Source organism: Mchenga conophoros, linkage group LG3, assembly GCF_057382185.1.
Source record: "Mchenga conophoros isolate Kocher_MC1m ecotype Shallow Benthic linkage group LG3, M_conophoros_male_GT1.1, whole genome shotgun sequence".
Classification (NCBI taxonomy): domain Eukaryota; kingdom Metazoa; phylum Chordata; class Actinopteri; order Cichliformes; family Cichlidae; genus Mchenga; species Mchenga conophoros.
This window is the reverse complement of record NC_140528.1, coordinates 12,706,336-12,732,830: the sequence shown is the minus strand read 5'-3', so window position 1 is coordinate 12,732,830 and position 26,495 is coordinate 12,706,336. Positions and strand designations below refer to the sequence as shown.

At 42.3% G+C, this 26,495-nt stretch overlaps 2 protein-coding genes across 2 annotated transcripts in view; one reads left to right on the top strand and one right to left on the bottom strand.

The window, feature by feature from the left end:
• The window catches only part of LOC146577283 (protein NLRC3-like), a 682,649-nt gene that overhangs the window by 206,104 nt on the left and 450,050 nt on the right, over positions 1-26,495 (top strand). The gene's annotated exons all lie outside the window — the stretch shown is intronic.
• LOC146577298 (uncharacterized) lies at positions 1,715-25,142 on the bottom strand. Its single transcript, XM_085269726.1, has 5 exons — positions 25,059-25,142; positions 20,427-21,443; positions 19,481-20,101; positions 1,842-1,908; positions 1,715-1,755 (listed from the first exon to the last, which is right to left on the bottom strand). Exons 1-5 carry the CDS (start codon positions 25,074-25,076, stop codon positions 1,715-1,717), a joined length of 1,764 nt encoding a protein of 587 aa, XP_085125852.1. The 5' UTR covers positions 25,077-25,142.

Genomic DNA, 26,495 nt, shown 5'->3' with positions numbered 1-26,495 from the left:
CTGAAAGCTGACATGGAGTAGGTCCCAGGCCCTGAACTCCATAAGCAAGAAAATGGATTGATGTATAAATACACACACACACATATATTAGGGGTGCAACGACAAACAAAATTCACGGTTCGGTTCAGTTCGATACTTTGGTGTCAGGTTCGATATTTTTTCGATACAAAAAAAATGTTCATGCCTTTTTAATTTGTCAGTTATTAAAATTATAAATATATATTTTAACTCAAACGTACAGTTTTTAAATTTAATGTTGCTGAAACAACAAAGTAATAAAAAATAAATAAATCTATCTGATGGAGGAATCGCTCATCTTTGGAAAAGAGAGTTTATTACAGAGAAATGGCTCTTTCAAAATAAAAGCTCTACTATACGCTTCTTCTGGGCTATATTCTCAGCAGCATATTAAACATATCAGGTCCCCATAAGGAGAATCCTGTGCTAACAGCTGTCTAAATGACTCGGGTAAAGTTTGTAGCATGGTGCTTGTTGTTTTGTCTGCTTCCACTTGTCTTTGCACCAGGATGATGTCGGAGTAAATGTGCAGTCATATTCGTTGTGTTCCCACTAGTGCTGTCAGCGTTAATCTGAAATGACCTTAACGCCACAACACGGCAAATCTCCGTTAACGAGCGACCGCGGATCGCCCCGTGCGTGGGGCTAGACGGCCAACACGTTAACGAGCTAACTGCGCTAACACACTAGTTCCCACCCATGTAATTGAGCATTGCGTGGCACATCCAACATACTGTTTTACTTTAGTCCATGACTCGCTTACCTTCAGGGTCATACGTCACATGAAAACCAAAATAATTCCAAACACCAGATCTGAATGAGGGTGGGGGAGGTTCAGTTTGCCATGTTGCAACGAGCTTAGCTTCTGTCTTGCTAGCTTGCCCTGCGCTCAGTGGATCTGTGCTCGACAGTGCAGCCTAGGCGGAGTAGTCGAACGCAGATCCACTGAGCGCTCAACACAGACAGCATCGTCAGAAGGAAAGTTGATGAAATAAATTAAAAATATTGTATTGTTCGATACATATGTGTACTGAACCGAAAGCACTGTATCGAACGGTTCAATATCGATACGAGTATCGTTGCACCCCTAATATATGTGTATATATATATATATATATATATGTGTGTGTGTGTGTTTCTGTGGTTCAGCATTATGATGCTGAACCACATCATAATGAATAAATGGATAAATTTCCAAAATCCCGGAGCAATGCAAATTAGCCGGTGAGAGGTAAGGAGCTCTGTCATTGGTTAGACAGTCTTAGCTTTGCACCTATACCAAAGGCCATTCAGCCTCTGTGTTTACACTCTGCCTACACAGATGTTGGACATGAGACGACACAGGAAAAGGATTTTTGATGTGAGGTTTTTATTGAGATTTTATTTCTTTTTTTTCTGATTTGAAGTATTTATTAATGGAATAATTATTTATTTTCAAATACTGATTTATAAATTTTTTTATTTTCAATTAAATTACTAGATAATAAATTACTTTTGTATTGAATAAATAAAATAACTTAAAAATGAATTTGTAAATTAATATTTTATCGCACAATTCATTGTTTAAGCAAAGAACTTTTTATTTCGATGCGCTGGATCTTCTGGTCCTCTGCACATAAGTGGATTTCCATTTAGACTTTATATAGACAACAACTCAAAGTGCTTTACAACAAGTCACATTCACCCATACGATCATCTAGTGCTGTACTTTAAACACTTTAAACACAAACACAGATACTGTGGGGAGAGGCCACAGAGGCACAGGGAGAAAACTCACACAGAAATCCAACAATTAAAGAGGAACCTTCTCGATGTAACACTACCATCCTGCAAGATGACCTGGTCCTGGGCCATCTTAATAAGCATGCTGTGCACAGTAGTTTCATATTCCTGCCAGAACAAACACCAGACAGTTTGTACACAAGGCTCAGATTCTCGCTTTGCCAGATACAGACAATAGTTTAAGATCCTAATGTCTCTGCACAGCTCTGTATGTACTGAAATATCCAACCTCAGATATTTCCTGCTCACTCTCTGCACCGCCTTAGACAACAAGTAGTTCATGCTATACATAGCATTGACTTTTCATTCCAGCCATGTGCACTCATCAGGGCATCAGTGCTGCCGTAGTAACCACACTAACACTTCCTTGCACCTGTTGAAATGGCCTCAGTCTGATCGTGCCCTGAACAAACTCACCTTTAACATCCCACACACGGACTAAAGATGTGCGTGTCAATAACACGTGACAGGAGAACATGCTGGTTGTCTGTCATGGGGCTGAATTAGAAACAGAGCAGGAACTACAGTTTGTCAGATTAAGACTGATCAGGTCCAACATCCGCTCCCAGCACTGATTTACACGTTTGGTGTCACATTGAAGGAAACGCCTACTGGCACAACCTGCATGTGTTAAACTGCTCCTGCGTGTAAACAGCGTGTCACTTACGGCTTTTTGCATCACAAGGACGCGCACTGGCGTCTCAGGGTGACTCAGATGTTTGCTGAATGAGGTGTAGACCGGACTAGGCGGGACTCATTTCAGCAAAACACGAGCTTTTCCACCCACCAGTGTTTATCTGTGTGCTTATTTTAAAGAATTATTCCATCGTTATCAAATACGAAGCATTACACGCACGTCGAGCCGTTTCTGCTGAGTCAGACACCAGTGCTCCCGTGTGCTGATTCTCGGGTCCATCTTAAACTGGTGTGTTTGCGAATGAACTTCGGTAAAACGTTACAACGTTACCGGGCGCGCAGAGGGTCTCGGAGGCGTGTCGTACCTGTCGGGTGGTCGCGGGCTCCTCGTTCCCAGTGGGTGAAGGTGTTTCTCCTTCAAGCGATGCTGGGGTGACCGGAGAAGAAGCCATGTCCCCCCGACATCACCTCTCACTAAGCGCCGCTCCTACTGTGACTTTCCTCGGTGTCCTCCAGCGTGCAATACGCTGCCTGGCGCAGTTTGCACGGACGGTGGACCGGTTGCGTCGCTCGTCTCCTGTGCGATCAAAGTGAGTCTTCGGCTGCACAGTGCAGCCACTGTCCCTCCTCCGGCCGGCGGACTAGTCCAGGCGAGGCGGATGACGTTGTCCCGGGTCTCGCTCGCTCTCGCACATGCAGGACTTGGCCCAGTCTGTCTTCTTCTGCCTCACTCTGCGCTCTGCTTTTCACTTCATGTCTTTTTGTTTTGTAAGGTGGCTAACACGATCACTCCTCTTCTGCCTGCAGGACTCTGTGACTGCTCTGTGCTGTGGCAGCACACTCCAGCCTGATAGTTCATTTTACAGCTTTTGGCACTGCGACGCTCTCCTCGGCTCGACAGACACAATCTCACCATGTCGGCACAATATACTGAGTGCAATCCATAACATGATTTTATCTCACTGTAACTTTTAAATCGACCAAATGTTGCGTAAATGACGTGTCACGTGACTTGAGCACATGCACACCCCCTGTCCTCACAGCAGACATTCATCTTAGCCCCCCCCCCCCCCCCCCCCCCCCCCGTGTTTTGAGATCATTGCTGCAACAAAAGGTTGCCACAGATATTTCTACATGAAACGTACTGAATCAGTTGGCACATATTTAACTATGGTTGGATGAGACCTGCACTCTGTTTTAATATAATGTTGTTTTGTTTGAGTGGCTGAAATAAAGCTAATAAAATAAATGAATACTAAAATAAAGCTGAATCACATCACAGGAACGACACAGCCCTGTTCCTCCGGGCTGTCAATCTGTGAATCAGCAAACATGTGTGATTTATTGTCATTCATTTGCTAAACAAACTTACCTCTGAACTTTGACCCTGACAATTCAATTTTATTTATATAGCGCCAAATCACAACAAAAGTCGCCTCAAGGCGCTTCATAGATACAGAGAAAAACCCAACAATCATATGACCCCCTATGAGCAGCACTTTGGCGACAGTGGGAAGGAAAAACTCCCTTTTAACAGGAAGAAACCTCCAGCAGAACCAGGCTCAGGGAGGGGCGGGGCCATCTGCTGTGATTGGTTGGGGTGAGAGAAGAAAAACAGGATAAAGACATGCTGTGGAAGAGAGACAGAGGTTAATAACAGGTATGATTCAATGCAGAGAGGTCTGTTAACACAACAAGGGAGATCCAGGTTTCCCAGCTGACGAGCAGAGGGCAGCGGCTTCCACTCATTTGAGCAGTTTGTTGCGTGACCTCCTGTCTCTCACTGAACTAAAATGCCTCCAAACAACAGCAAAATAGATGGCACTCACTCCAACGTCTTGCAGCAAAAACATTAAGTGATGGGAAGAACAGGTGATGGATGAGCTGCAGATGTAACCGGTGTGATTCTGCGTTGTGTCTGATAAAAAAGGTAAAAGAAAGAAAGACCTCCCAGTAAATAATTTGCCCACTCCAGCTCCTACGACCAAATACAAACAGTGGGGAAGAGGGTTAGTTCAACCCACCACAGCTCCCAAGCTAGCAAGGAGTATATATTCATGCTAGCATTTATGGCGCCTAAAACACATTTATGATACACACATACGACACACTTATAACATCTAACAAAAACAGGCTTAATAATGACAATAATCGAACTAAAATTGCAACCAGAAACATCCAGGTGGCTAAATATGCATTATATGTGTGTTTTAAAGTGTTGGAAAGAAATGACACCCACCTCTCCCACAGGGGGATTGTAGAAAAGGGGAGAGGCAAAAGGGGTACACTGTATTTATAGGATTGCACCGAAGAAGGAGAAAAGAACGAGGAGGGGCTCTAACTGATAATGAACACAACTACAGGCTTGGAGGTCCTAAAAGTCAGGTATAAAAGGAGCAGTTTGGGGGTTTAGAACACATTATAACAATGTGATTTATGACCCTGTTACACAGAGCCAGCAGAATGAGCTGCTGCCACCACCACAATCAATGGTGACGCCAATTTAGAAAGAGCCCCAGTTGATTCCACTCTTGCCAGATGCTGAATACACATCGTCTAAAAGTGTGTGCCATTGACCAAAGGAGGAGTGGGCTGTTCACACATGCCTGTGTTCTTATGGAGCAGTCTTTGAGGATGGCGAGTCCAGAGCTGGAGGTTTAGATCTAAGAGAGTGATCCAAAGTCAGGAGAGGATTACACCCAACCTTCAGAGATCTTCCTATAAGCCAGAACTGGAAGCAGAGCCACCTTTGGCTATGATATCTTTACTGGACCCAGTAAGTCCAGTCAAGGTCAAAAACGTGGTCAGTCCCCCATTTAGTGCCATAGATCTGAAACATAGTAAACAAAATGCTAGTAAAAAGTTACAAACATGTTCAAGTTACATGTCTACAACTCCACAACAGACATACTTTGCTACTGGTGCCAAACAGTACTGCAGTCTGTAGCTTTCCAGCCATCCTTTGAACGTCTTTGAGTTTAATGTAGCCAAAACTGGATTCAGTAATCAGTGTTTATTTACAGAAGCCGTAGAGTATGGCTGCCACATGTGAACATCAGTGACGGCTCATTTAAACTGTAGGAACGATTAACCCAACATCAGAAAAATACTTCATTTTACATTAATGTGACAAATTAACACTGCTGGGACTTTTCTGGTCCTACACTGTTCATGTCCAAGTCAACACATTGTAAGATTTACACGTGGAAGGTCATCTAAGCTGCTTATGTGGAGATTACCTTTCCTTTAACAACGACCAGTTTCTTCTTTTCAGTTTTCAGTTTTATTTGTCATATGCAAGTTAGCACAGGGTCAACATTGCAATGAAATGTGTTTGACGAGCAGCAGTCACTCGGCAGCTTGATACAGTAGGAGAAAATATAATAAAATAAAATAATAAAGAAAATAGAAAAATAGTAAGGAGCAAATATTAGAGAGACATGGTAAAAGAGAAAAGATGACTAAATATATTTGTATCTATAAATATATGTACACTAGTGATTAAATAAGAAAATCTTGAAGAGAAATATGACGGGAGGGCAGATGGGACATTGCACAGGAATGAGCAGCAGAAAATTTCAGTATTGCACTTTTAAATATAAATATCAATGACAATAAAGTGGAGTGACCAGTGCAGATTAAACAGAGTACTTGTGAAGCTGCAGGTAGCTTCTGAGTGCTGTGTTGTGTGTGTTTAAGTGTTGTGGTTGAGGTGTCGTATGGCTTGGTGGTAGAAACAGTTTTTGAGTCTTGTAGTCCGAGCAGACAGACTCCTGTAACGATGGTAACAAGGAGAACAGCTGATGTGCTGGGTGGCTGTGGTCCTTGATGATGCTGTGTGCTTTATGGAGGCACCGCTGGAGATAAATGTCCTGAATGGCAGGAAGCCTCGTGCCAGTGATGTGCTCTGCTGCCTTCACCCTCTGTAGTGATTTACGGCTGCTGGCAGAGCAGCTTCGTACCAAACTGTGATGCAGCTCGTCAGCAAGCTCTCGACTGCACACCTGTAGAAATTTGAGGTGATGTTGGCGTTCATGCCAAACTTCCTCAGCCTCCTCAGGAAGTAAAGCCGCTGGCGAGCTTTCCTGATTGTTCTCACCTCAAACACATTATTTACCCATCCAGGTGGAACATGTAGCTGTGCTCGGTTTGACAGCTTTCATCCTGGCAGCAGCGTCAGCTGAAGCATACAAGGCACACATAGATGTCACTGAGCTGGAGCTCTGGGAGAGACGTCGCCACTTTCAGGCCTTTAAACAAAGCTGTTGGAGCACAAGTCCCAAAGATTTATAGTTTCTCTTCATGTCTTCATTGTTCCTCCATGGAGAGATGTTCCAAGTAGCCTTGGCTCGAGACAGGCGTCCTGCAGGACTACCTACCAACTGTCCACTGTTTGCAGTCGTGGTAGAGTAATGTTGCCCACCAGTGACTGAAAACCATGGATTGGAGAAGAATGACAGAATTCAGTGACCTTGTGGGGCCATAACAGAGAAATGACAGCAGTGTAGTGGATCAAATAAAGAGTGATGATGTTATATTTGTGACTGTAGCAGGACCAAGGCTCAAAAGGTTGCAGGCGTTGTTAATTGAGCAGAAGATGGACGGCATCAAGCCCTCTCCTCGACAGCTACAGGATCACAGTCTGCAGGTTCAGTTATGCAACGTTTTAGCATCGATGCGTGAAGTTAAGAGCAGACAGGGAGGTTATTTTTGCACTGGGCTGGAATGACTCAGTTTACCTGTCAAAGGCTATCACGGCTGGGAGAAAACCCTCAGCATTAGTAAAGAAGGACCACGGTGGCCTCTGGGTAGAAACACTGCAGAGTTCATGTGGATACGCTGCTGCATTAGGTCAGATAGAAATATCATAAAGCATCATTAAGTAAAAACGTTTATTAAGAACAAATGTTTAAATATTGTTAACGTGTTTCCCAGAAACATCTGTAGAGACAAAGAGCTTTCTGTTGTTGCTTCGAGGAAACAAGCTCTTCTTTTTAGTTTTGTGCTGGTATTTATTCCAGGACGGACTCATCCACTGAGCAGTGTTTGGGTTTCTTCGTTTTCCTCGTTCTGGATGCAAACTATTACAACTTGGGCTTTATTTCACTGACAATGGCCTTAAGCTGCAATACAACAGGAAGTTACTCATATATAGTAATTTCCCAGACCATATTAAAAATCCATTAACAGGAAATACAAATGATGGGACAATGCCACAGCATGGACATTAGAACAGTTGGGAAAATTTACCTGGAAAAAGGTGAAAATGAGGCTTCATTGAACTGGAATTACAAAGACCAGGAATGTGAGATCCACCAGCCACGACTGAGGGTTTTTACACATCATATCCTCAAAGTAGAACTACAGTGATCAAAAGAATCGACTTTAATGTTATTCTTTCTTTATTTATGTCAGATTTAACCCCCCAAAAAGCTTTAATCTTTAACTAGTCTTTGGACGTAGCTACAGCACGGTCAGGTTGACAGTTTATGGGTAACATGTGGCCACCAGGCACTGCGACACACTTCCATGTTATATTACCTTGGCGTCCCGTAGGAATACAGGAGAATCATGTGAGGAATCTAAGAGTTGTTTCTTAATTCAATTCAGTTTTATTTACACAGCACCAAATCACAACAGCAGTCGTCTCAAGGTGCTTTATACTGTAAGGTAGCTCGTACAATAATACATACAGAGAAAAACCCAACAATATGACCCCCTATGAGCAGCACTTTGGCGACAGTGGGAAGGAAAAACTCCCTTTTAACAGGAAGAACCCTCCAGCAGAACCAGGCTCAGGGAGGGGCGGGGCCATCTGCTGTGATTGGTTGAGGTGAGAGAAGGAAGACAGGATAAAGACATGCTGTGGAAGAGAGACAGATGAACCGCTGAGTGTTGTCCCGTCGAGGTGGCTCTTCTATGTTGTGCATTTATGGCACCAAACCACAAATGCAAAGGAAGAAAGGGTCGAGGCACAGCACCCAGCTGCCTGACAATATTCAGGCAACCAGGGCCGTGCAGAGAGGTTTAAAGGGGCGGGTGCTCAAAGTTAGAAAGGGGCACATTGAACCAGGCTGAATAACAACAACACACATTCATCAAGAATCTAATATGGGCAACAAGGCAAAGCAAACGTAGCCGATGCTTTACCTGATGGGTACAATGTTGCTGTTGAGGGGTTGCTGTGGATAGTGCTGGAGGGCAGGGCTGTGTTGGTCTGAGACTGTAGACAGTAAAAAGTCCACAGGAGAGATGGTAGCTGATTAAACAAGTGTCATGAGATAATAACAAAATGCAAAGATTGGTGACAGCGCTTGGAACCATAAGGCAACAAAAAACTGTGAGAAATAATTTAGGCTCTGCCTGTGAATCACTCTTTGCTTCTCTTCTTCCTTCCATCCCATCATTTCATATATCACTCTGCACTTGCTGTCTATGTGAGAACAAGGCACAACTTGCTATTGCAATAAACTATAATCTAATTATCCACACCTAACAACTCTTACACTTAATCTATAATAAAATGATGACAGAAAAATGTTATAGCCCTGCCTTTAGTAGCCTCACACAGCTCCTACTGTTTCCTCCTCATGTCCTTACCAGCCATGTCTGCACAATGTTATATCATGAGTAATACTTTTTTAAATCCAGCTAAATAAAACACACACATGCACGCACACACAGTGACATTTTAGACCTTCTTCAGAATACTGTATATACTATGGGCATCACGGTGCTGATCCAGAATCCTTACATTATTATTTATTACTAGAGCTACAATAATAAAGCAATGAGGAGGGGGAAGTAATAAATATGAAATAATGTATTTATGATGATTCCATTTGTTTCACTATCCACTCTGTGCAGAGGCAAAGCTTATTACATGTTTAAACTGTAGAGATACAATCATTTTACTGCTGTAAAATCCAACTTTTGTCTTATTTAAAATATAAATCTAATATAATCTGCTTCTTAATGTATGTTCTTTAAAATACAGCGTGTGTTTTTTAATATATTATAATTATTATTATGTGGACATGGATATTAGATCGTTTTTAGTGAAATATAATCCCTCCAGAAAGGCAGGAAAAGCCCGGAAACTTACTTTAAAACTAAATATGTTCCCTAAAACGGTGACAGAGCTACAGACCCATGACAGCCTTACACAGGTAGCCAGCAGCTGTGACCAGCACTACCTGTGCAGTTAATAAAAGGACAGGTAATGTTTGTCGCGCTGTTGCACACACAGCTCGCTCGTTTGTTTCAGTTCGTCAGTAGCAACAAGACAGCTTACCAACGTGTACGTAATAAGCTAATACTCCTGTGTGCTACACACTACAGTGTGCGCTGTACACCTACTTACTGGTTTTGTGGCATCAGTCTGTGTCTCTGAGTTAACTTGTGTTTCTCCTACAGCTCCGGACCGCAAAAAATGCGCGTGCTCTTTGTGAGCTCGTTCCCGGCTCGTAACCACCGCGTTCTGCCGTCAAGGGCGACCATTGGTTAAATGTGATCATGTGACTGATGCAAGCCAGATCCTTTTATTTAGCAAAACTGTGATTAATAGTTAAATATTATTGTTGAGGGGCACAGACAGGACTCCGCACACACACACACACACACACACACACACACACACACACACACACACACACATTAAAAAAAATTATAATAATTTAAAAAAATTTAAAAGTTGCCTCAACAAAAGGGCACTTTGGGCACTCATCAGGAAAGGGGCGGGTGCTCAAGCCCCTCTAGCCCCCCCCTCTGCACGTCCCTGAGTGGACCTGTTGTGGCGGTATGCAAACTGTAGAGGGTCCAGTGAGTCGGGTAGTGCAGAGCGGATGAAGTCCCTGACCAGCTTCTCGAAGCATTTGCTCACGATGGGGGTCAGGGCTACAGGTCGCCAGTCGTTCAATGAGGAGATGGTGGAGGATTTGGGTACAGGGACGATGGTGGCCATTTTGAAGCAGGCTGGGACTACAGACAGAGAGAGGGAAAGGTTGAAGATGTGCGTGAACACTCCAGCCAGCTGAGCCGCGCATGACTTGAGGACGCGGCCGGGAATCCCAGAGTTGAACCTGTAATGGAGTTTGATTTAAACCAATAAGCAATTAAGTGAATGATGATGAGCAAAGATGGTGGAGGTGGTGGATGAAGACCCGGACAGCTGTGGTTGGCTCCTCGTATAGAGCAGAGTGAGGTTGTGTTTGCACATTATTATAAAACCATGTTCACCATATATTTTAGCTGCAGACAATAACATGATTTCTTTGCTGTGGTGATTTTATTCCACTTTGGTAAAATGGAAAACCATCATTTCTTGCTGTAATTCACACATTATTCCAAGAGCCTCAACACGAGCCTTGTAGTCCGACCATATATAGACAAATCAATAGTTGTGTTTGTAACAGCTCATGAACATGAATCGTTCCACATTACTTTAAAATCATTGTAAACTAAACTGGAATAAATGAGTGTTTATATATAGTTTTGTCTCAGCTGTTCATACACAGTGTTTCAGTTCTTATCAGAGTCCCACCGTCTCACTGTGGTGAACCTTTAGCTCTGTTGGAAGCGTGTTGTTAGACCAGGTTTCCCTCATTTAAAAATAATCTCTCATTAGAAATGGACATGATGTCTAAGACATAGAAATGCTTATTATGGGTTCACTTGATGTCACTGAAAAGATGCACATGGGTAACGTGCAGGCCATCCAGCTCCGAGGTTTATCTCCTCACCTCGAGTCTGCGACACTCTCTCCGTGTCCTCTCAGATAAGGGCGCGCACATTTCTGCACCATCTTCTAAATTACAAAGAGCGATTCACAAAACAGAAGCTCACAAAACACTCATCACAAACCAAAAATGGCTCCACTGAGCGTCAAACTGTCACCAGAATTTACTGATAATCTAAAGACTCACAGAACTCATTTTGTCTCATTGTGTCAGTTTGAGACATAAGTGCATGATCATAATACTGTGTAGTTAGATGAGACAGAGCTGATGCTTGCTCTTAATTATCCTCTTCATGTTTCCCGAGCCTCAGCAGTGGAAGCTACCATGGATAGAAAGACTATGACTCATCTTAAATCTCAAATCTTTGTCTCCAAAGAGCTGCTGATGTGTCCGATATGATCCACAAGCTTAAACTAGGATTATAAGTGTGTGCAGTGATGTGTGTGAAACCTCTGAGGACTCACACGTGTGTGCTTCAGCCCACACACACATATGAAGCACTGCGACCTCACACAGAAGTGTTTTACACATCCAACCTGAATCCTGATCATTTCTACAGTTTATTAAGTTCAGCTTCACCTGAACATCAGTGATGAAGCTGCTCTGACTCCATCACAGCTCACAGCTGTTGGAATGAGTCAAACAATGAAGAAGGTTCAGAAACAGCTGATGATTTTACAGAAACATGATGCAAACATGAAAATGGACACATGATTTTTTATTAACAGACACTGTTTATGTTTCACTGTGCATGACGTCATCAACACTGACACCAGGGGGCGCTCATCAGCAGCCTGAGGAACTGTGATAATGGGGGGAGACGCAGTGTTGTGTGTACTACAGTCGGACAGAAGGAAAAACTTCCTCCTGAAAACATTTTCATCCTTCCCAAAAGTGTTTGAGTCAAATGTTACAAATATATAAATACAATAAAACACAGGGTCTTACATAAAATTAGTGATGCAGTTGTGCACTGAGCACCTTTCCAATGTTCCTTCCTCAGATGAGTCCAGCTGCTGAACACATTAACATCTGTATGTAAATGTAGCCGAGAACCAACCTGAGCACTGCTGGGAAAATACAAAGGCAACCATCAAAGTGCTGTATTATCTTATTTATTCTGAATGTTGACTTAGATCCACACCACGATTTATGAAACTATAGAACTAAAATAACAACAATCGTCTGCTTCTTTAAAATTTCTTTCATTACATCAAACCAGTGAAAACTGAAAAAAACAAAGAGCTGTTAGCATGTTCAGACCAACTTTGAGACAGAGACTGTAAAGTTCTGCACTTTAAATCCTGCCTGTGTTCCTGCAAATGATTCACACTGAAAGTATCTTAGTTTAGTATTGAGTGAGCCACAAAGCAGCCTGATAGCTTTAAAACTGTAAAAGTAAATGAAATTGACAGTTTCAGTGTAGCTGGATCTATTATTGGGGGGTCATGACCCCCGTAACCCTGCCTGGTCCTGAGGTCAAATCCACCATCTTTGTTTCAGAGCTTCATGTTCTCCCGTGTTTGTGTGCGTCCTCTCCGGTACTCCGGCTTCCTCTCACAGTCCAAACACATGCAGTTAGTGGGGTCAGGTTAGCTGTGAGTGGTTGTGTCTCTGTGTTATTCCACCTTAATCAATGACTTCCTGTTAGCATGAAGTGCTTCTGTAGGACTGATGTCATTTTCATGGTTGGATCATTTAAATGAAGCTGGACTCAGATGCAGTAAATAAGCTGATTGATCATTAATGAATAAAGCTGGTCAAACACATCACGTGGACACATGTGATTGTGTGTTGTAGTATTGATCCCAATGCTGGTATCAGTCCTGGATCAATAACACTGGATGGATGCGTTCAGCATGGAGCCCTGAGCTGTGTTACAGACAAACATGGAAACTGACAGGTCTGTGTCATTCACAGTCTGTAACACTTCTAAACAACAGAGGCTGACCCAAGTGCCTCAGAGCCAGGCACGCTCACATCACAGCTCTCTAAATAAGCCAGTTTCAAAATAAGAGCTGAAAGCTGTGTTTGCTTGTGTTAGCTTATTATTGTGGAGACTAACATTCAGTGATCATGTGTTCAGACTCATAATGATTACTCTCAGAAATCCTGATCTTTGTATTTACTGTGTGTTGGATCAATAACTGAGATTCATGGTATCACACAGCTGTGCTGCTGCTGATGTCAGCACATCTGGAACAATACGAGGTATCTGCTACCAGACTGAGCAGGACGTGAGACCTGTGGACTGTTTAAAGCTGTCCCTCCACAGCTCACTCAGACCTGATCCACACCTCAGTGATATTCTCTGACTTCCTCAGTAGAGACAGAAACCATTCAGATCTGGGACCATCAGCTGACTGATGATGTCACACAGACTGTGTTTTTCAGGAACAGTGATTCTGATGTGAGCCTGCTAGCTGACAGCAGACCTGATGAAAGCACATGTTCACATCTGTGAGGACAGACTGGACTCTTTGACTGCACCTTGGTTCTCCTCAGAGGTCTGTACAGGAGCATGTCCACCCCCACTGAAGATCTCAGTCACTGTGAAACATAGAAAGCTGCTTGTGTGGCCTCTGCCTCACATGTAGATACAGCTACAGGTTTCTCTGTCAGTCAGACTGAAACAGTGTCCTGATGCTGCATCATTCAGCTCTGTGCCCCAGTCAGCATCACTGGGAGCTACCAGTGTTTCTGCCCTTTTCCTGTAACACTACACTCAGCACAGGCTCAGCTGGTATCCAGTGTTGGACTTTGGCTTCAGCTGCTGTGATAGATCCTCTAACATAGATCAGCTCTGCTACATGTTGTTAGATAAGTGCAGCTGCTGTCATGTCCTGATGTTTCTCTGGCTCAGCAGCTTCTCCATCAGAGGTTCACATGGAGCTGATCCAGTATCTCCAGTAACTGTGTTCTGTGCCTCACTGGTTCATCCTTCTGTCTGTGTGACGTCAGTCAGATGTTGAAGTTAAACTCTGTAATCTTCACTGTGTCACAGAGTTCAGTGAGTCCCGTTATTCACAGTATCAATCAGATCATCAGAGAACAGCTGATCAGCAATCAGTGGTGCCAACAGCGCCTCCTGTGGTGAGAGGATGCAATAATGCAATGTAGCATTTTTCCACTCAACACTTGCAGTCATGGAAACTGTCTGTTGGATCTGTGTGACGTTGCTTTCTTGGTTAGAGTTCCTCACAAATGTCCAGATGATTCTTCTAATGAGGCGTCGACCATGTTTGCAGCTCTTTGGAAGAAAACGTCGCCCTTTGCCATCCTTACTTTTCTTTGACTTCTTCAAATGCAGCTGAACTCCAGCTGGTATTTTCTTGGACTTTGCAGCTGTTTCTGGTCATCAGTTCATTCCTGCAAACCTCTGAAGCTGAACAACAATGATGCTGCATTGCTGGCTGATCCCAAAAGGTTGATTCTGTTCATCTGGACGTTTTCAGAAACGTTTGCTCACTGATCAGGTGACTTCTTCAGTCTCAGCTGACTGCAGCTTTACAAGCTTACAAACAGCACATTTGCACAATGACTGAAAGCAGCAGCACCTGATATATATGATACTAATATAATACATATACATATATAATCCATACTAATGATGAAGGAACTGAGCTCACAGTCCATTGTTCATTCAGTGAACTACTCAGTTTATTTTGGGCCTCAGAAATGCTCACTCTGTTTGTACATCACTGTCAGCAATAGACTCATTCTGCTGTGTGGACAGGAACACATGTGACATCACTTCCTGTTTGTTTGTGACTGAAGAAGTTTACAAGGAATCATTTAGAAGAGTTTCAAACATCAACTGATTGAATCCATGAATCTGAAAACGTGTTTGTGAGTGAAAGAGACAGACATGTACAGACTGAACTATCTGTTCAACAGTCAGAGTGTTTCTGTAACAGGAGACACTCTTTACACTCCACTCAGCACAGGGACACTGAGGAACCAGACCAGACCCAAAACCCAGGATAAAGAGTTTGAGTGAATGTGGTGTTGAAGGTGTGGAGGTGGATCAGAGTGTCAGAGGAGACTCTGTAGAAGGACAGAGTGCCAGCAGGACAGTCCACATACACTGCTGCTCTGTTAGAGACAGAGGAGGAGGAGGAGGAGGAGGAGGAGATGGATGTTAGTCTGTTATTGTGCCAGACAGACAGAGCAGCTCAGACTCCAGGACTGATCATTGCGTCCAAACAAACAGTCAGCACTGCCTCCTTTCCTTCTGATGCTTCTGTAACTCACTGATATATAAATGTTTCCTCTCCACTCAACCTCCCAGTAACAGCGACCAGTCAGACCATTTCTACACAGCAGCTGATGAACATTAAATCTGTTTGGATGATCAGGATATGACTGAACCTCCTCCACACAATGTGCCTCAATGTTATTGATATTATTATTATCATTATTATATAATAATAAAACCACTAAAAACCTTTATTCTAGCGCAACTTGTAAGCGAACTTGACTTTCAAAATAAAAGCACAAAGCACCAAAACGTTGACTACAAAAAACAAACAGTAATGTACAGCTTAAACAATTTACAATCATGACATAGATCTTGACAAGATAAAGAAATAATCCAAATTATGTACAATATCATCATGCCAACAGTTACAACATCGATGGAGGATCTGTGTAAGCGCTGAGGATCGTCCTGATGGACAGAACAGAAGGAGAGTGAGACAAGTGAAGATATACTAAACAACACTGTGACATGAACTGAGCCACACACAGTTTGATTCACAGGTGATTGACACATTATTTGACCACAAGTGTCTGTGAAGGTTCTCAGTCATCCAGGTCATCGTAGTCAAAGGAGCCTCTTTGCTGACTTTAAAGTCAGCAAAGAGGCACAGAAAAGAAGATCAGACACCAGCGAGGGAGGATAAGAAGGACAGACGCAACAACATTGTCATCCCCTATGTAGCCGGTGTATCAGAAAAACTCAGGAGAGTTTTCTCCAAGCATGACATCCCGGTGCATTTCAGACCCAGCAACACGCTCAGACAAAAACTGGTTCACCCGAAAGACAAAACGCCAAAACACAGACTTAACAATGTGGTGTATGCTGTACAGTGCAGCGAGGAATGCCCAGACCTCTACATTGGAGAGACCAAACAGCCACTTCACAAGCGCATGGCACAACACAGAAGAGCCACCTCCACGGGACAAGACTCAGCAGTCCATCTGCATCTTAAGGATAAAGGACACTCTTTCGAGGATGCCAATGTTCACATTTTGGACAGAGAGGACAGATGGTTTGAAAGAGGAGTGAAAGAAGCATCTATGTCCACTGTGAGCGACCATCTTTGAACAGAGGCGGTGGTTTACGACACCAACTCTCTGCCATCTATAATCCAGTTTTGAGATCCTTCCCAGACGCCTTAACGCCCACTCACATCCTGGGCCATCTGATCTCAGAAATTCGCATGATAAGGTGGGGCCAGGTTTCACAATGAGCTCACCCGAAACTCTGGCTGATTGGGTCCCACACCCAGTTTCACACCTTGGCTCAGGCGATTAGAGGATCATCAGGGGGTCCTTTTGTCCCTCTGTGGGGGGTCACTCCCACTAGGTTTATATCTGGGACTCTCCACCATTTGACCTTAGAACTGAAGAAGCTTCTCGGATGAGAGGTGAAACGTCTTCAAGTAACTTAAAGAAGTCCAGACGCTTTTCTTTGCAAGCTCCTTTGACATTTGACCACAAGCAATATTACCCTCACCTGTGCCGTCCAACGTCCCGCCACCAGCCTCCACTGCAGCAGGCCAGAGACCACACCCCTGCCACAATAAGTAAAAGTATATCCTTGCTGTACCCTTAATGCTAAATGTGCTAAATTAACCGCTGCCTTTGCCCCTTTGGGATTATTCTTATGTCACTGGGATGTTGACCTTTGACCTTCACATTAGAGAGATGGGCAGACATAATTAGTGTATGAATTTTAAAGTAACAGGTAATAAAGAGAGTGCAGCAAATGTAGTCAGGTTTCTTACTCTGTATCACACATGAGTGCCCGAGGGAGGCGGGGCTGACTGGGGAGACACAGGAAACAGAGAGACAGGGCTGACTCGACATGAAACGTGGGACACGGGAACAGAAACTAAACACAGGCTGAAATGAACACTGAGGGAGGGAGAACTAAGATTACTGAGAGCCTGATAAATAAGAAGAACAAAAACCAAGAAAAGCAAGAGTCAAAGAAAACCAAAAACACAAAGCATTGGGCCAGGACCCACTGCTGTGACATTTATATGTGATAAAAACATTAAAAACTGCTCAGATGTTGAAATCTTTCTACGTATACTTTAGGTTCAGCTCTCCAGCCTGGCATTTGGTTAAGCATGATTCAAACATTTGATTTTGTTTAACTGGTTTTAATTATAGTTACTTTTTGTGAACATTTGTTGCAGCATTTAAAAATACATCATTTATTTTCAAACTTTTATTTGATTTAGAGCATCATATTTGACCAACGTAAATGTTTTAATTTCATATAAAATAACTGAAGCAGTGAACTAAATATCTGAAATCTTTCCTTCCTTAAAAGTTATAATCCTACTTAAGTTATAGTGCAAACGCTTAAGCAACAAATATACTTAATGCTAATTAATTAATATTTCCCTTTGATGTTGCAACTATGCGGTCACTTCTGTCTTTAAACAAAATAATATTTTCCAGTTACAGAAATCATAAAGTCCAAACTAAAGTGCTACTGTTGCTATATGCATTTTATATAAATCATGGATGATGGTCCTGACATGAAGGAAGAGAAAGTTACAGGTTGCATCCTTTGACTTTGTCTCCGTGCCTTTGGGCGATTTTCAGAAGGACAGATGTTTCTGTTCAATTCTTAAATCAATTTTTTCAAACACAAACACTATTTTAAAGCTTCTAGAGAGTAAAATATTAATGATAATTATAATAACAATAATAAAAACAAAAGCTCTCAGCTTCATCAAACCAAGCAGCAGAAAGAACAATAACTGAAGAGAAAACTTTAACCTTGTAGACTTCATTATGTTCCAGCTGCTCTACAGACGCTGTGACCTCGAACTTAAGCAGGTCGTAACGTATGTGCAGCTCAATAACAGCTCAATGCTCTCCGCAGGAGTAGTCCAGCAGTAGAAATCAGTCCAATAACAAGGTGTGTAACATCTAGCAGGGTGACAGAAAAACCCAGGGTAACTTCTAAGGACCTCAACGTCTCTCTCACATTGTGTTCTTTAAACATGCTTCCATTTGTCACTTCAGTCTTTACTCTGAAATACAGGAAGAGAAATCATGGCTGAAACAATTTCTCATGAAACCAGGGGTGTGGTCCAACAGTCAGTTTGGTGAGGAAGGTTCCTAACTGAGAGAAGTGACCCAGAAGTATCTGTGTAGCAGCCACAATGAATCCAGATCATGAGCTTTATTAACTGATCAAAGTCTCTTCTTTCATCTTCTGTATCATTCAGTTTGCATTGGTAATGCCCATTATTGTAATGCTTTTTTAAGACGAGCAAAACTTTATTTCACTTTGGGTTAGCTGGGATAAGTGATGGATGGAGGGAATTTTACTTCAGCCACAGAAATCCTAAACAGGAAGGAGGAGCAGAGTTACAGTGGATCACTATCCAGCAGGGAAACAAGGTTTATTTCAATTTCTTGGCCATGAGTGAGATTTACTGAGTGGGCAAATAGGGAGACGACACCATCAGATCCCGAGCCCTCCATGTGTTAATCAAGAGACGGCTGCTGTGCTACATCCATAAATAATGAATAAATTAGGAGCTAAAGCTGAAAGGACAGTTTATTTGTACCATCTTCACGTGAACACATTCAAGAACATCACAGATGAAGAAACATTAAAAACTTCCACACTACATAAAGCAAGAAAAATAGTTTTTCTTTCAGGTGGTTTCAGAAAAACAGAAACATCAAACATCTCCAAGACTCTCTTTGAAAGAACTAAAAACCTTTGTTCTCATGGTCCAATCATGAGTGAACTCCCCGATGAAGCCTTGTGTGCTAAAACATGTCAGAGTTTTAAAGGTTAAACATGAGTTTCCAAAACGTTTTGCTGGAGAACAATGAACTATTTGACTGAGTTTCAATCATTTACAGACGAGCAAAACCAGGACAGAGAAAAAAGGACAAAACTGACTCAGTAAAACAACAGAAAAGAAGATCCCATGTAGATCTGTATTATGTAGAAGTTCAGCCCAGCAACCAGTTCAGTTCAACACAAGTTTAAATGATTCTATCTGAACTCTGTGGAGCCTGATCTCAAGCTTTTTGAGTCTGACACAGAAACCAGAGGATCTTTCTGTGTCTTCAGATTCACTGTGATCCAGTGATGGGAGTGATTTCAGCCCTGAGTGATCGCGCTGATGTTTGCACAGAGCAGACAATGAGGTGAATGTTTGGGCACATTGGTAACAGTGAAACAGTTTATTAGTAACGTGGGATCGTTTGTGTGCAGAGTATGAACTGAGATTCCTGAAGCTCTTGTCACACTGGTCACAGCTGTAGTTTCCTTCCATGTGTGCACGTTCATGACTGTTACGATGACCTGACTGTGAGAAGCTTCTCTCACAGTGTCTGCACTTGTGTGGTTTCTCTCCTGTGTGGACTCGTTTGTGTGATTTAAGCTCACCTTCAGTGGTGAAGGATGACCCACACTGATCACAGAGGTGCTTTTTAACCCCACTGTGAATCAGTTCATGTTGTTTTAACTCACTTGTTGTGGTGAAGCTTCTCCCACATTCTTTGCAGTATTTCAGTTTGTCTCCAGTGTGTCTACGTTGATGTACTTTTAGGGTCTTTTGCTGACTGAAAGTTTTTCCACAGAGGTCACAATGAAAGTCTTTCCCACCACCACAGTGATGACAGGGTTGAGAACTGGATCCATCTGTGTCGCTCTGCTTCTAAACAAAGACACAAAGACAGTGTAAGTCAGTCCTTCAACATTTGTATCCTGAACGTCGCCTGAAATAAAGAGCATCTCTGCAGACGTCCAACTACATTTGACTGTTTCAGTTAACACACTCAGTTTACTGGGCTGCAATAACTACAATACTACCACCATAATACTACAGTAATACTAAAATCATAACTGAAAGGAAAATCTGAATAATCACTCAGAGCTGCTTTTCCATGCAGTAGAATTGCTAACATGCTAACACAGTTTAATGAGCAGAGTTGTTCCAAACAGTCAGGCTAAAATGACAAGATAACAATATAAATACATACCTCACAGTAGCTGCACTTGTAGAGTCTCTTTCTGGTGTGGATCTGTTGGTGTCGTCTCAGGTGACGTGGAGATTTAAAAGTCTTCTCACACAGGTCACATTGATAAGGTCTCTCCTCAGTGTGGGTAAACATGTGTCGTTGTAAGTGTGCGTCTGTTGTAAAGTATTTGCCACACTGTTCACAGCAGTACACATCATGTCTGGTGTGAATGCGTAGGTGTGTATTTCGGTACCCTCTCTGGCTGAAGGTTTTTCCACAGATGTCACAGCTGTATGCCTTAATTCCAGAGTGGGTAACTAGATGCCTCTGTAAGCTGCTACTTTGAGTAAAAGCTCTGCCACACTGATCACAGCTGTACGCTTTAACTCCACTGTGGATGAGTTGGTGTTCTTTTAGGGAACGCTTGAAGGAAAAAGACTTTCCACACAAGTCACAGCTGAACGGTCTCTCTCCAGTGTGGATGACCTGATGCCGTTTTAGTTTAGCCCTCACAGTAAAACCCTTCCCACACTCGTCACAGCTGTATGGCTTAATTTCAGAGTGGGTAACTAGATGACTCTGTAAGTGGCTACTGTGAGTAAAAGCTCTGCCACACTGATCACAGCTGTACGCTTTAACTCCACTGTGGATGAGTTGGTGTTCTTTTAGGTGACCCTTCAAGGAAAAAGACTTTCCACACTCGTCACAGCTGTATGCCTTAATTCCAGAGTGGGTAACTAGATGACTCTGTAAGTGGCTACTGTGAGTAAAAGCTCTGCCACACTGATCACAGCTGTACGCTTTAACTCCACTGTGGATGAGTTGGTGTGTTTTTAGGTAACCCTTCCTGGAAAAAGACTTTCCACACAAGTCACAGCTGAACGGTCTCTCTCCAGTGTGGATGACCTGATGCCGTTTTAGTTTAGCCCTCACAGTAAAACCCTTCCCACACTCGTCACAGGTGTGTTTTTTCTCTCCCTTTCTTCTGTGAGGTTTGTCGGCCTCCTGAGAGCGCTGACTTCTGGCTCCATGTTGGTCCTGCAGTGACAGAGATACAAACAGAGGCAGTGAGTGAAATGCAGTCGTGGAACAAACTCAACCTTCAAACTCCATTAACACTAGTTTTAAACCTGAAGGTGGAGCGTGGCACCAAACACCTTAAAGGTCTCTTATCCCCACCTGCTGGTAGTTCTAACACATTACATCCAACCTGCTGTTAAAGATAATTCATGACTGTTCAAACACTAAAATCATGCACACACACACACACACACACACACACACACACACACACACACATTATTTTATAATTTAGATTATTTTGTTGTTTCCTATTACATATTTCTATAATTTGTATAGATTTATACAGAATTATTCAGTGATAATAAATCCTATGTTTGTTTATTCTAAAGGAACCCCGTTAGCTTCCACAACAGATGTTGCTCGTCTTCCGTCAAATACTCACATAAAATATTACACAATAAAGTGGATTCAAGATATCCACATAATTTCACTCTTACATCCACAGTGAGGTTTCACAATTGTTCAGATATAAGCAATCAATAATAATAATAATAATATCAATAACATTGAGGCACATTACACAAATTTCAAAAACAAATCATGTCGTACAATATTTACAACAACTAAAAGCTCTGTAAATCGGCTTTTAAGTGTTCATTGAAGTTTTGAATAATTCTCTAATTTTTTAAGGCAACTTATTCCACTTAAAAGTTGCTCTAAATGTAACAGTTTTACAAAACGTTACTTTTAACTCGAGCATTTACTAAATTGCAGCTTGTTGAAAACTGTGTAATATGATGATGTATTTCATCTGGATACTGCAGCTGAGCAGAATAAATGTGGTGTGTTTAACAGAATTGCTTTCTTTAGAACTACAAGTAAGCCATAGAATATTTTAGCCTGTACAGGAAGCCAAGAAAGGTTATTATGCATTTTATCAATATTAGTATAGTATGAACATCTTCACACTAATCTGGACGCCTTATTCTGGACTAACTGAAGTCTGTTAAGATCTGTCTTATTAGCTGCTGACCAAATGATTGAACAATACTCCAGATGAGACATTACTAGTGCATTAATGACATCTTTCATAATGAAGAAGTGATACACAAAGAGCATTTCATAGCCATAGCTATGCCTTGTCGGCAGAGTTATGTGACATTAGTGATGTTTGTACTTTCAGCGTTAACTTGCTTTTAAAGCCTTTAAAATATACGCCGTTCAATAGTCGACCTTAATCTGACAGAGAATGTGATGATTTTGTGGATAATTAAAGTCAGTCATATATCCACAAACACAACAAGCTGAAAGTCAGTGATGCTGCTCGGTTTGCAGTCCTGAACATCACGGCACAAGCAGGATTCACTGCACTGTTAATGTTAGCTGTGTTATATTGCTGCCTCTGTTCGGTGGTGTCGAGCCAAACGCACTTTAACGTGTGTTTGAACGAGCTGACGGTTCACTCGTTAAGCTGAAAGAAAGATGCTTTAATCACAGCAGTCACACATGTGTCCACTGCACCATCTGGAACTCTTCTTGTTTACACTCGTAATAACACAAACACTAAATCCTGCTTCTCTGGTGCTGTTGTGTAGCAGTGTGTACACCTGAGACTGTCACCTGTCTGTCTGTCCTGCACTCTCTCTCTGTTTCTTTCTCTCTGATTGTGGAATAAAAGTATGAACATGTGTTTATAAGTTACACTTGTGTTTGAATCCTGCAGCTTATCACACATTTGATTTCCATGTGTGACGACTGCAAGTGTCCAGAGTGAGGACAGACTGAGGGACCCACTGCTGCACATCATCTGTGAGGCTTTGCAGCCCTGATGATCCACCAGGACAAACTCAGCAGTGTGTGAGGAAGAGGAGGAGGAAGAGCCAGCAGCAGCTGACAGATGGAGAGAATAGACAGACTGTTCCCTGTTTGTGAAGGACTGCTAGGAAAGTTTAACATAACTGTCTGTGCTGAATCAGTCTTATTAGGTAATGTTCAAATAATGTGATCATCCCAGTGTTTCCAGTGTGGGAGAAAGTACTCAGGGCCTTCAAGTTACACACTATGAAAGGCAGCAACAAGTTTAATGTTCAGAAACCTAAAGTCTGTATCAGCAGCAGGATGGAGCTAAAAATAAATGTTGGTTTCAGTTCTATGAAGCTTTGAGTATTTTGGATCAGTAGCTGCTGTGTTTGTTGCATCATGTTGCTGTAACTGTTTATATGCTTTATATATTCTGAGCTAAGTTGATCTATAGTGTTACATCATATTCTATAAGGATGTTATGTGTTTGTAGACTTTCTGCCCAGTTTGACCCATTTAGCAGAAGTCAGCCTGTTTAAGGCTCTGATATCTATTCTGTGTGACTTACAGCAGTTATGACATGGTCTGATTTTCTCACCCAATAAAGGAATATTTCATATATCAGTCTACTCTTCATTCTATCAGACACAGTTATCACAGCTCGTACATTTGCTTTTTACACATATATGTAAGCATTCAGCCACATTTAGTACCAACATATTAAATGAACAATATTTGTCTCTTATATATGATACATCTGTATACACACTGTCACAGATACTTGTCTGTGAGTGAAGTGATTAATATGATAACTATAATATTGGCCATATTATATTTACATTACCACAGTGAGATGACTTTAGTCTCATGAACAACATCAGCTAATTGTTATTTACAGCTAATCTTAAACGACTGTTCAGCACAGAAATGAAGCCCAACAATCATGTTTCACAGTCCTGTGGTCTCAGCCTCAGATACTCATCAAATCACACAGAGCTCATGTAGAAACAAATGAACTAAATATGTTCTCCTTCATTTCTGTCAAACAAAGCTGTATGAAACGTTTCCAGCTGTTAGTATCATGGTTGCTAGGCAACCTGGGCAGCGCGACGGAGGCTAGACGTCCCATTTCACGAGCCTACGAGCCTCGCACTTCGGCCTTAGCGGTCTTTGAGTATGCGGCCCTTGAGGACTTTAAAGCTGCAGAACCTGAATCGGGATACAGCCATGATGATCTCCAGCCTCGTGCTCGCCAACATTCTCACCTGAGTTAAGAAGACGATCACTGAAATGGTCTCAGCAGGTCCTTTGATGACAGCAATGAAATGCAGTGGTAAGGCTTTTTGGGGATTAAGTTCGTTTTCATGGCAAAGAAGGACGATGCAGTTCATCTGATCACTCCTCATAACATTCTGGAGTGCAGGCAAAATGCTATTATAAAAACTTAAGCAGCAACTTCTCCAGGTTCCAATATTTATGCAATTCTCAAACCTTTTGGCCACGACTGTATAACCTCTTCTGAAGTTTAGTGGATATTATACATGGTTATGCTCAGGATGTGTCGGCCAGTTTCCACTGGAAACGCCTTTTGGTTAAACTGTCAGCGAGGAATTTGCATTTGCACTGTTACATTTTTATATAACTTTAATGCACATAAACAACAGCTGCTTGTTTCAGTGAAAATACATTGATGGGTTTTTAATAAAGTTGTGCAGCTGTAAAGTATTTTGTCTGGTGTCAATTATATCGTCAGCTACATCGTTATGGCAAATGTTCAAATGTATATGGTGATAAATATCTTTGGTCATATGGTCCTGCTCTGTCTGTCACCTTCTGTGTTGAGCTCATTGTTTCCTCTGTAGTGGCTGAGCTGAGTCCAAGTAGCTGAAAATGTTCCTCTGCTGCTCCGTCAGACTCTCCTCCTCCTGCTGATCAGCTGGGACACAAAACAGATCTTTGTTAGGCTCCACACTGCACTGAAGAGTCAAAGTGTCTCATATGTTCATCTGACAAGTAAAAGAACACATTTTTGTTTCCCGAGGTGGGCAACTTGTTGGAAACAAACACAAAAGGTTTGAGCACTGATACCTGCCATTGCTGCCATTGAAAGATGCAACGCCAGCAATGTGGATTGTCAAGACTCAAACCAATCATCAAGCAAAGACAACAGGGATCATTTGTTTCTGTTTATTTAGCATTCACAGCATTTGTAGTTGCCTTCTGTGCAGGGGAAGTCCACGCACACTGTGTGGTACCGCCATCCGCAGAAGGTGCATTCAACCTCTGTAAGAGAAACGAGATTGTCTGAGACTGAAATGATATTCACTAAAGAAGTGGTGATTTGTAAAACTTCACATTTTGATCCGGGACGTACTCTGCATGAAAACAAGCGCTCACTCTTCCTGCTCAACAAATGACAAGGGCGGAGCCTTATACCACGTGATACAGAAGCTGTGCCGTGTGATGCTAAAATTAGCAGGGAAAAAACAACGGAGAGCACGTCAGGGATGACGAGAAAGTGACAGGAGAAAATCCGTCCCGATCAACCACCCAAACATCAATAACGGGAACTTTATACAGCGCTTCCCTATACACGTCGAACTCCCGCAGGCACAAAGACATTACGGAGGCTATCACTTATCACCTGACCAAAGATATGGCTCCATCAACACTGTGCAAAACGAGGGATTTAGGAAAATGATCAACACCCTAGACAAACGCTACACAGTGCCGTCCCGCAACTATTTTTCTATTGTTGCACTACCTGCTCTGTACACGCAGCGTCGAGCAACGGCGGAGATGGAATTTCAAGCAGTACAACATTTTGCTGCAACAACAAAACGTGAGACATTTGTTGTTTTATGTTTATTTATTGTTATGAGAGAATCATGATCTCAATTCTAAGCCAAAAAATCGTGATTCTCATTTTATGCAAAATCGTGCAGCCCTAACATTAACACAAAACTATTGTTTCACCAGAGAAACACACATGAAGAGAGAGAGAGAGACAATAACATGTGCTTATCACCTACATAAGCGCGGATTGCAGTTTTCAGAGTCCGGTTGACGCGTTCAGTAGCATTTGTCTGAGGGTGATATGCCGTAGTGAGTCTGTGCACCGAGCCTAAGGCAGAAACAACATGTTCAAAAAGCTCACTCACAAAAGGAGACCCTCTGTCAGAAATGAGGTAAGTGGGTGTACCATGCCTAGCAAAAATGTCAGTGACGAATTTACCAGCTGCTACCTGAGATGTAGCTTCTTTGACA